This window comes from Manis pentadactyla, chromosome 9, assembly GCF_030020395.1.
Source record: "Manis pentadactyla isolate mManPen7 chromosome 9, mManPen7.hap1, whole genome shotgun sequence".
Taxonomy (NCBI): domain Eukaryota; kingdom Metazoa; phylum Chordata; class Mammalia; order Pholidota; family Manidae; genus Manis; species Manis pentadactyla.
The window spans coordinates 123755725-123767471 of NC_080027.1; the positions used below are offsets into that span (position 1 = coordinate 123755725).

The 11747-nt window shown below is 48.4% G+C and overlaps 1 protein-coding gene across 1 annotated transcript; it reads right to left on the minus strand.

Annotated features, from left to right (window-relative positions):
• Window positions 1-862: 862 nt before the first annotated feature.
• LAX1 (lymphocyte transmembrane adaptor 1) lies at window positions 863-10978 on the minus strand. The gene is given in 7 exon segments (XM_057508094.1): window positions 863-2991; window positions 2994-3770; window positions 5538-5623; window positions 6150-6260; window positions 6634-6743; window positions 9189-9381; window positions 10870-10978. Coding segments are annotated over 6 exon segments (1305 nt in total). The 5' UTR covers window positions 9278-9381; window positions 10870-10978; the 3' UTR covers window positions 863-2859.
• Window positions 10979-11747: the final 769 nt, after the last annotated feature.

Here is an 11747-nt window from a genome sequence, read left to right on the forward strand (position 1 = left end):
ATTACATTGGGAATTAAGTTTCAACATAGTGAATTTTGGGGGGACACAAAAGCTCAGTCTACAGCAGCCATCCAAGTGCTTGGAGGCCACCTCAGATGGCCTACACCTCACAGCTTCACCCTAGAGAAACTTTGCCCGGTTCCCTGCTGAGGTGGTACCACCTAGATGGTCCTGGCCACACTCCTGTTGTTGTTGGCGTGCCCAACAGCGGGTGGCCAGCTCCTTCACAGCCCCCCTCTCTCAGTTCTGACAACAGTTTCTTCTTTCTCATTTCCTTGGGGCATCAGGCACCCTGTGGGACGTGATTACCACCCCCAGGGATGGGGGCAGTGAAGGAGGAAGAAGCTCTTCCTGACCAGCACAGTCCTCGAGGCTTCGATTACCTCTCCATCCTCTCCTGCGCAGCAGGGACATGACATGGTGGAGAGCAGTCTATGGCAGGATGAATTTTCCTGCTCTCAGTAAGCCCTGATAGGGGTTCGTTGACCCCTAATAGCTGGTGGCACTTAGAACTCAGAATGTAGCGTGTTTTACACCTTCGGTACTCAGCTCTAGACCTTTGCCTGGATTCCTGAATAACAGAAAAACCTCTCTCACCATTTTATGGTATAAGTATGTGCACTGAAACCCCATCACCAATCATCAATTATCAATAACCTGCCTTTATCCTGGGCCTGGTGTGAGACAGGGTAAACACAAAGGACTGAGGTATACTTCCTAGCAGGCAAAATGACGCAGATTGACAGGGGAGACTCAGCATCTATGTGAAAACAATGGAGAAAGCAAACGAATACCCAGAATGATTACACTTGCATGTGCTCCGTGTTATATCCATTTTGAAGAAGGAACAAAGGCAGGTGCACTTGTTTAAGTGAGATGAGCCTGGATGGCTTCACTCCCACCTTTAACCATGCTTTAAAATTATTTTTTATTTTGAAACAATTTACAGAAGAGTTACAAAGAGAGTAACAGGGTTTCTGTAGACCCTTCCCCCAGCTTCCCCTAATGTTAACATCGTGCATAACCACAACACATTTACCAAAACTAAGAAACTAACACTGAGATAATACTACTAGCTAAAATACGGACTTTTTGAACTTTACCATTTTTTCCCTACTCACGTCCTTTTTCTGTGCCAGGGTCCAGTCGAAGCTACCAGGCTGTCTGTAGTCCTCACGTCCCTTTAGAGTCCTCCAATCTGTGACCGTTTCTCAGTCTTTCCTTATCTTTCATGATTTTAACACTTTTAAGAATTCCAGGCAGGTATTTGTAGAATGTCATACAATTTGGGTTTTCTGTTTTGTTTTTGTTTTTTTTTCTCATGACACGAATGAGGTTGTAGATTTGGGGGAAGAATACCACGGAGGTGAAGTATCTATCCTTGATCATATAGCAGCGTGACTTCTTACCGGTGAGTTAACCATGGGCATTTGGGCAAGGTGGTATCTGCCAAGTTTCTCCGCTCTAAATTTATTCTTCCTCCCTTTCCACATTCTGTTTCTTAGAAGTCACTAAATTCAGCCCACACTGAAGTGGAGGGGATTTAAGTTCCAGCGGATGTATCAAATAACTTGTTTGGAACATGTGTTACAACTACCACAATTATGAATAAATATTTAGGTGGGGGAGATTCTCTGAGGCTAAGCAACTATCTTATTTCTCCTTCAAGCATCACCCATTAATTTTAACACTCATCAGGACTTGCCCACAGCAATTGTTCTGTGGTGTCTTAATAATGATTTATTTTCCCCCTCATTTCTTCTACATTTATCATTTGGAATTCATCTATAAGGAAGACTTATCCCTTTTCTTCATTTTATTTATTTGTTTGACCAGTGGTAAGGATATTTATTTTGTTTTTTTATAAATTTATATCATAATTATTTATTTTTATTGCTTAAATTATTCTAGCTTTGCCTTTGGGGGCCCTTCCACTTGGCGCCTTTTGATATGCGCTCATCTTTTCTTGTCTTTTTCTTTCCCTGTCCCCCTCTTTTTCTCTTCTTTTCTACAAGATGGTCAAGCTCATCCTGTGTTATCCCTGCCCCAATCCTAGAACCAGCCATTTCTCAAAAGAGCTCTGGTTCCTTTTATTGGAAAGTGATATTTAGAAACTAAGATCTGAGTGCTAAGTGTGTTCATGGCTACTGGGTGTCATAATTTCCAGGTTCTCTAGCGGACAGACCTAGGAAATGTATGTATACTAGCCTATGTGTACACATATATGTATATTTATTTTTGTATCTATTCATATATATTAAAATTAACATGGTTCAAAATGCACCTCCAGTTCTAACCCAGCACCACGGAGCTCACTGTAGACTTTCCTATTTGCTCATTTGTCACCTCTTTTTTCTCTGGCACTAAGAAACCTGCCCTTCCTTACCTATAATATATTTACTTACTTGTTCATCCCTAGTATACATTTCAAGTAGTTTCAGAATTGCTAATCTATGAGATATGTGGCTATCCTGTGAGAAACAAATTTGCCAACTAGACTGCAGTGTTTGTGTACAGTTGTTTGTGTCTTTATCTTACAGTTTCAAGTAAAGACATTGTTTTCCAAAGTAAATTAGGCCATCTCCGTCCCTACTGCTGTCTCCTTCAATAAGGTTATGTCATATATTTGTAATACAGTTAGATTACTTTTCCCAACATGCATTCCATCATCAGTTCCCTTGACCGCTGATTTGTGTTTAAAATTTTGCATACAATAAAAGATACTCTATGCTGTGTAATTTCTGTGTTTTGACAACTGCAGAGAGTCATGTACCACAGCTTTTGTGAGTGTCTTAGAACCCTACTCATCTCTGCCTAATTTTGGCCTACCCAAATGAATTCACTGAAATACAGTAATGGTCAAGGGTCTGCAGTAGACCCTGTAATGGCCATGGATATGGAAGGATAGACTACTCCCTGTGGCTTTCCAGCTGGGTGGCTGGGTCTCAGTTCTTCTGGAAGGAGCTGTGTGTCTGCCCCTGCTCCCTGAGTCCTGCCCCTGAGTCCCTGCCTCCTAACTTGGCGGTTAGCATGTTCTCATAATCATTAGAGTCCTCTTTTGACATCTCTTCTCCATGTTTCATCTGACTGTTTCCACTCTGCGCAGAGAGCTGGTGGGCCACAGAATCCCCTAAAGCCGGGCGGCTCCCTGATCGCAAGACGACCTGGATACGGGTCCCTGGACCTTCTGTCCTGCCCTCAACATGATCTGTGTTTGAGGATGTCCTTTCTCCCTCTGCCTGTGGCTGGCTCCCATTGGGATCCGCTGATGGGACATTCTCATAATCTCTGCAGCATGGAAAAGCCACGCAGGGCTGTTTCCCCTGGGTGTCCTCAATATCCAACCCTGCCATGTTGACATAGTCATTTGAGGTCTGAGAACCTTCCCCATCGCTTAGTGGATCATTGCTCCTGGTTTCTGGAGACCAAAAACAGGGGCAGTCATTGGAATTCCCAGCATCTTTGTCCTTTTCCTTGGTAAACTCTGACCCCTGGGCACTTGGGAGGACAAAGAGGCTCCTGGGGGAGCTGGTGATAGAAGCTAGAGTCTTGGCAATCTCTTCTGCTGTGGGAACATTGACGTAATCTCTCGAATCCTCTGAAGAAATACTCGGGCAGTCTCTGGTTGCTCTGACATTGACATAGAGTGCTGAGGGAGTGAAGCTCCCACACAGCTGAGGCCCCACGGCATTGTTATAGATGCCCACCGCGTAGTCCGTGGCATGAGTACGGGCTCTGTGCATCCGGAGGTCACTGCCTGCTTGGGAAGGCTATGAGCAAGAAGAGAAAGCCAGTGGCAGGATGGAGGCAGAAATAGGGACAAAGCCTTTCTTCCCCTGCCCAGTGATGCTGACAGTTTGCTCTGTTCTCCACCTTGGAGAAATGTCTAAGGCTTTAGATGGTAGGTAGGTATGAGTGAAGTGGGCTGGAGTTTAAGGAAAGCAATGTTGTAAATGTGATAATAAATTGCAACTATTTTTGGCTACAATGTGGGGGTTCAATGGGGAATGAGGGGGATTTATTATAAACTGGAGAGAGTCTGCCCCCTCAAAGCACACTGAGAGGCAACCTAGCACCATGGCTGAAGGTAGGGACCTAGGCTCAGGCTGAGAGTACAAACCCCAGCTTCACCACTCTAGGCCGAGTTTGGGCAAGTTACCCATCTCTTTATGCCACAGTTTTCCGAGTTAGGAAAATAAAATGGGGGTAATACCTACATCATAAGGTTTTTGTGAGGATTAAATAGATTACTACATGTAAAGTGTTTAGCAGAGCTCCAGGTACATGGAAAACAGTAAAAAATGTTTGTCATTATTACATAAAGGGGCAGCTGATGCACAGACTCAGCTGATAATGGCCATTTAAGGAAGCTGGTCTGATGTTTCCAGAACTTCAGAATTTTCAAGAAAAGCTAGATATCCAGACTTTAATGTGAAATCTTTTAGATTTTTAAATTGGAGATTGGCTCAGAATGTTCTGTGAACACTGCAGAGTCCAAGGCAAACATGTCTGTGGGCTTATGTCAGTTCGGGACCTAAGCTTTAAACACCTACGCCCCTCAGGGCCCACCCACGAGCTGGACCTAGCCTTGGCAACGGATTGCCTCCTGCCCTTTACCAGCTGCTCAGACTTGCTGCCCCAGGAAGTCTTAGAAGCAGGAGCAGAGGCTGAGGATGGGGCATATGGGGCGGAGAAACAAAGGTGGCAACACGGAGTGGCTGTGTGGTAATGGCGCCTAAACCTCCAGGCACTGAGAGGCCGGATACCAATAGAATCAGAGGCTGTGGCAGGGCTGCATTTACCGAGACGACCACAAAACCCCGAACCGATTTTTATCCAAGCAACTGAGGACGTATCTATGGAAATAAGCATATCCTAAGCTTCAAAGCGGTCCCTCTTCTGTCCCTGGGGCCTCTGCCCCACACTGCTGTGGGGCTCCTCCTTAGGAGCTGTCTTCAGAGCCAGATCATAAGACGCACGGGGTTACTGTTACTCATTGTAATGTTCCCCTTGCAACCTCGAAGGATATCCCCCACTTGATCAAATCCTGTCTCTGCCGGCTGCTGTGCTCAGTGACTTACGAATAGTTCTACTGGTGAGGATAACTGAAACAACTCGACACAGGCCCCAGAAGCGATTCCTAAAGGAGGGTAGGAAGAGCGTTTATACCAACAGCATCACTGGAAAATCTGTATACCGTCCTGAGCTGATTGCTGTGAAGGGGACAGTGTGCACTTGGGTGAGCCATTATCGTGAATCCATTTCAGTTCTAACATCATGTCCTTGAGCGCATCTGCCCTGGTGCCTTTCTTAAAATCCCAACCCTTTGCTTCTATCTTTCTGTATCTTCCTCCTTGGGCAGTAGAGAGGTCCTGAGACTAGAGTTCCTGATTTATGAATAGGGCCACAGGGCCGTTGCCAAAGGACATGTTGTTTGCAGTAAAACAAGGTCCAAGACCTGAACCCTCCTGCCTCTGTTTTTGTGTCAGAGACGCGTCATTTCTCCCAGGGGGCTTGCCATTTCACTTGAGCCTTACCATATATTCAGAAGGAGGGCTGTCAGAATTTCTGGAAAGGAGGCTCTCAGTACTGAAAACACGGATACTCCTTGACTGATGTCTCTCTGAAAAGACAGAACAATTCCTGAAACTTGTTAGCCAGCCCTCTAAGTGCTTCAGCCTGAACATTCTCCACACTGGGGAGGAAGTGGGTCCCTATGGTGTCTGGTGTCTGTGGTAAGAGGGTCCAAGCTAACAGGGATGGCATGCCGAGACCTGGAACCCTCCTCACCAGAGGGCTGGGAGTCTGGGAAGGAGGCTCTGGGGTGAGCCCTCCTTGCCTGTCACGCTGAAGACCATGCTGTCCTTCTGTCCATCTTGTCCATCCTGAGACCCGCCCATCTGTCCTCTGCTAACTTAACATCAAGAAAAAACACAATCCCCAAACCAGGTGACCCCCTGCTCCCCTTTTAGAGCTGTCTGGGCGCCCACTGGCGCTGCTCCTGAAGTCTATCAGTCTCGTCTCTCCGTGCTCTCGGGGGCAGAAAGGTCTGAAGGTTGAGAGTAAGTTGCCTCTAGGTGGTGAGAGGTGCGTGCTGGGGGCAGAAGTTTGGTACATCTGGACTCCATGAATTAGAAAGAAAGACCTACCCAGCTCTTCTCGCCTCTGGGGCAAGAGGTCATAAATATTTTTGGGTCGTTGCCTGGGTCGAGGCAGAGTCAGCAGCGGCGTGTTGGTAACTCGGAAGTAGGGAACATGCCCTGCAAGGCAATGAGAGAGAAGGGGTCGTGGCTGGAACCAGCGGCGCAAAATGTGGAAACTCTTGGGGATGAGATGGTCCCTGGAAATATTCCCAACCCTGAGATAGAAGAATACGGGACTCAGTGGACAGGAGGAGGAAACAGGGGCACAGGAGCACCAGAGTAATGACTTCCGGAACGGAACTCCAGTCAGCCGAGAGCCTTTTGGGGCCTCGGCTTGGGATCTTGAACGAGACAACGGCTCGTGGGTCAGATAAGAGCAGAGGACTTCCCGGTGCAATAGTTTAGGCCGGGAAATAAGCTGGGTTTTGCATGGCAGTCTAGGTTATCGGTCCTGGTGGTGTGTCTCAGTAATGGACGAACAGGAACTCACACTTCTTCCATTTATTCCAGTTCCACAGGATGCAGAAAATCACTATGATGAGGAGGATGGCAAGGAGTCCCGCGAACCCAGCAAAGTTGCTGCTGCCCTGGTCTTGATCTCTGCAAGGAAAACCACGGGCCATGGCCCAGCAGTAGGAGGGTGGGTCGGGGTTGGAGAACAGGCTCGCTTCAGGAGTGAAAGCCCGGGGATTTGGAACAGGAGCCAGGTGGGGTGGAAGGAAGCCAAGCTGGGCTGGGAAATTGGACATGGGAGAAGCGATCTACCCCTTTGAATGCCTATGGGATGCTGTGGGTTTGCATGCGAATCTTATTTAATCTTTACAACAAACCTTTCTCTTGCTGTGGCCAAGAAACCCGAGATTCAACTCAGAAAGGTAGAGTAAGATATCAAAGATCACAAGGTAGGAAGGAGCAAAGATGGCATGTGAGTCTAGATCTGTTTGGGCCCAAAGACTGTGCTCTTTCCGCTGGACCACATTGTCCCTCTGACCTTGCAAAATCAAGTCTACCTGGCCCTGCTTATGCTTGGTCCCCTCTCCTGGACTTCTGGTCTTGTGCAGAAGATAGGATTCTGCAACTTTCACGTAGGGAGTGGCTCTGTGATAGCGCCCAGCTTGTGGGACCCACAGCACCAGCTTGTGGAGCTGGGCTCCACCGCTCTGCTGTTCTGTGAACCGCCGCAAATGCACTGAGCAAGTTCTGTGCTGTTTGCGATTCCCTGGCAGGGCTGGAGTTTCTCTTCCTCTTTGTCTGCAGCCAATTGAGATTACAGCAGGAATCATAGAATACCTGCTACTGCCAAATATTAGAGCCCAAGTCATCTACCAGGGAAGGTTCTGTCCTCCTGAGTTCTAGGTTTGTCTACCTACCTTTATACTGGACATTCCCACTAGGATACCTAGTAGCCATCTCAATCCAAATATGTCTACAACAGAACTCCTGTTCTCCCTCCAGAAGCCTGCTTCCCCCTGGCATCCCTACCATCTAGAGCTTGGTCGAAAGCCTTGGAACCATCCTTGACTGATCTTTCTTTCAGGTCCTACTTCCAGTCAACCAGCAGATTCTGTCTGCTCAAGCCCGAGCGTCTATACCAAACTCAGTCACCTCCTGCTTCTCCACTGCCACCACCCCGGGACAAGCCACCGTGTTTTCCCCAGGGACCTTTGCAAGCGCCTCTCTAATGGGTCCCCTTGCTTTCACTCTTGGCCCTAACATGCTATCTTCATACATGAGCCGGCATGATCCTCTAAACATCAAGTCAGATCTACACTTCTCTGCTTGGAACCCTCCACGGCGTCCCATTACACTTGGGATGACATCCATTATCCCTACATGGCACCTTCTCTTCTGACCTCTGCCTACCTTCTGACCTCATTTCCCACCACCTTTCCTCTGACTTTGACCAGGACTCCTTGCTCTTCCTTGTCCACGCAAAGCACAGTCCTGTCTCAGGCCAGCCTCTCCTTCTCCCAGGTGTCTGCACAGCTCAGTCTCTTTGAAATGTCACCTCCTCCGACAGCTCCTCTCTGGCCAGACCTGATTACTCTCAGTCCTGTTACTTTGCTCTGTTTTTTTCTTCATAGCACTAAGGGCTGATTGACATTATATTGTATGTTCGCTTTTTCATCTGTTTATATCTGACTCTCCCACTTGACTATAATATCCAGGAGGTTATGGACTTATCCATACTATTCACCTGGTGCCCAGAACGGTGTCTGATACTTAGTAAGAATCTGATGAATATTGATAAATGAGTGACTTAATAAACAAAGAAACAAGTATCAGAGGTTTTTCTGGGTGGGTGTGGCTGTAAGGTTCTGACATTTCATTCCCCATAGATACCTGTCCGCATGCAAGTGACCTGCGTTTGTTGGTTATGACATTTGTTTTCCTAAACTACAGTGATTTTAAGTTTGTTATTGTTGAGTTGTGCTGTTATCATAGCACTGGAATTTATACCTTGTCGCGTTCCTAAAGTTTCAACTGCAGATGGACTTTTGTTTATTTTTTTAGTATGATCTTGGAAGTTTTAGTGGTAAAACTTATATCCATGATTAGTTCTGTGCAATTTTATATTTTAGACATATCCTTATCATGTCTATGATTACAGTCTCATTCATGGCAAGCTTTTAGGACTTAAAAACACATCATTGGAAAAAGTAGGCCTTTTGTTTTGCTCATGATGGGACTGAGGTTATTTTTGAGTATTGTGATTGTTGGAGCCTGAGACAGGAAAGACGGAAGACCGCAGTCAGGGCCTCTGAGAGGTGGGACACCAGCCCGGCCCGGGACCAGCTCTAAGGAAGTCCTGTGTTGGCCCAGGTTTTCTCCTCCCCCAACAGCCCCTGTTCTTTCTCCATGCCTCTTCCTTTCCTCTCAGTAGTCCCGAGCAAGCTTCTCTGAGGCTAGAGCTTGGTGGTCTCAGTGGACCTGAGCCTATTTGTGAAGGGTGGTAGCACGGCTGGGGTAGAAGCCCCCCAGGGTAGACCAGGGCCCTCTGTCCACATCAGGGGAGGGTGGAGCTCACCACCCTGAGCCACTCACCTGTCCAGGGTGCTGAGGGTTTTCTGCAGCGTGCTGGCCTTACCGGTACTCCCTCGGATTTCAGAAGTGGCTGGGTCTGTGACAGCCATTGTCACAGGGACCTCTCTGGCTTCAGCTTCTCCTTCTGAGCTTTCTCTAAATCATCATCAACTAGCCAGCAGATCTGCGGTTCTGGCTCTTCCTATGTTGCTGCCTGCCAGGAGAAAAGGCAAAATTTGTGTTTTATGTATAACTCTGTGTGGTTTAACACAGCTTTGTTAGATGAGAGTGACAGAAATCCTCCTGGTTTCCAGTCTTCCAAACACCCACTAATGCACAACTTTTTACTCTCAAAATTTCTTCTTAAATCTTTGTTCACCAAAGTCGCTCATAAAAAGAAGCCTATTGTTTTTTATTTCTTCCTTTCTAGAGCCTCTACTTATCCTCTCTAGAACTGTCTTTCCCCCCAACAAACTCCCTACCTCCTTCCCTCTACCCCTGAAATGTCAGGTTGAGCTGACCCAGATACAGAACAAAAAGTCCGCTCTACCTGGATGCGCCAGCCCAGTGCAGGCAGTGGCGCTCATCCTGGCTGGTGCTCCCCAGGCGAGGCGGCTCAGGGAGGTGCTGTGGTCTCTGCCTTCTGGTGGAAGCGTGAGGGGCACAGAGGGGAAGCTGTGGAGAGCTTGGGCAGCTCACCTTCCCCCAGCCCCCAACGCCAAGAGCAGAGAGCAAACACTTTGCCAGAATGGAAACAGAGAGTCAGTCACAGGAAGCGACACCACCGGTGTGCTAATGAAGTGTGGGGCCCAGGAAGTGCTGCTCGGCTCTTCATAGAGGAGAACACACGTCTGCACCCCAGTTCCCTGGATGTACCGGGCGCGCTGTGGTATGTGTGGGGTGTGGTTAAAGGTGGGCAAGGCCGTGGGGCCTTTGTGGAAGTTCTCCCTGGGCTTCCAAGACCGCTTTTCATAAGCCTCCAGGTTGATTCTGTTTTTCAGCAGGTCTAAGGTGCAAGGGGGCTGCTTTTTAGAAACACACTGAGGCCTGTGGCACCCTGCTGCTGACCCTGCTGGTCCGTGGGTGAAGGGAACAAAGGGGGGAGACGGCTCGCATAGACGCTCCCCCGGGCATTTTGATGGAGCTGCTCTGTGTTTCACATTTTGAGATCTGCCCTGGGTGTTGCCCCAAGAATGGAGCTAATACCAGGTCTGCGGGGCCCCAGACACCATTTCCCCCCTGGGAGGCCTGCCCTCCCTGGCCCCGGGCTCCCTCGCAGAAGGTAGATCCAGGCCTGCTTGTGGCATACATGCCTCAGAACCGGATAACTCATTCCAGGGGCTACCCAAAGTGTTCCCAACTTGGATGGCTGTTCAAAATTTGTTCCTGACTCCCTCCCCTTCTTCCCCTTATGATCTTCTAAACCCTCTTTGCATCACGGGAGACAACAGAGAGAAACAGAAAGATGTGGCCGATGAGACCATTATGAGGATGTGAAGAACACTCTCCACAAGGAAGTGGGCTCCCAGGTGGATGGGAGGGAAGACAGCCCATGCCTCACCTGCCTGCCTCTCCTGCATCTATTTCCAGGGGACCCTGAGGTCCCCAGCTTCCCCGAGCCGTTGGCCCTGCCCTGCGCACACCCAGCCCAGGGTGCTTGGCTGCTCCGGGTGCCCCCTGCCCCACCTCCACGGAGTCTTACCTGCAGCAAGCAGAGATGGCTCAGAGGCAGCTGGTCCTAGAGCTGGAACCTGGGTCTCTAACCACCTCTCCTTTGCATCGGGTCTGGGTAAGAACAGGGACTCCTCATGGGAAGAAGACCTATCACTGCATTGTACTGGTGGCCGGGACTGGCAGAAGAGAGAGGTCCCTCAGGCCCGTCCTGAGCCGCTGGTGCCAACAGGGGACTGTGTGTGAACCGGGAACGTGGAAGGTGGTACAGGGTAAGGGCAGATAGCACCAGTCCTCAGAACCCTGCTATTTAAAAAACTCATTTTTTTTAAGAAGAACTTCCCCCTGCATGTGATCATCTCAAGGCCTTTCTCTTATCTACCCAGCGTCTTGAGTCAGACTAACCTTCCCTCCGGTCTTCTGATTATCTCCTGCCCCCACACTTGAGGGAAGCAGGCTCCTCAAAGGAGGCTTCCAGGCTGCAGGCCGACCTCCAGGCTTACAGGCCCTGGCTGCAGCCCCCTTCCTTCTCCCCATGGTGCAAAAAGCAATCACCTGAACAAAACACAAAACAGGTGTCAGAAGTTAGTATAATAATGGGAGAAAACTGCTTACTCCTGGGAAAGAGTGTATGTTTTAACCCTGATGGCTCTAGTGTTTCCCTTTAAGCACTTTAAAATTTCAGGGGTTGAATGTGACGTATGATTCTAAAGTATTAAGATTGGTTTTAAATAAAATTTATGCATTCAAGTGAGCAAAGCCCCTCAACCGGAGGGGCCACACACTGGCTCACACCAGAAGCCTTTCAGGGTCCTCTTTGGAAGCACAGCAGCACGGGGTTCAGACTATCCACACAAATTCAGATCTTAAATTACTACTTGGGTGATCTTGGGAAGGTCCTCTAATCTT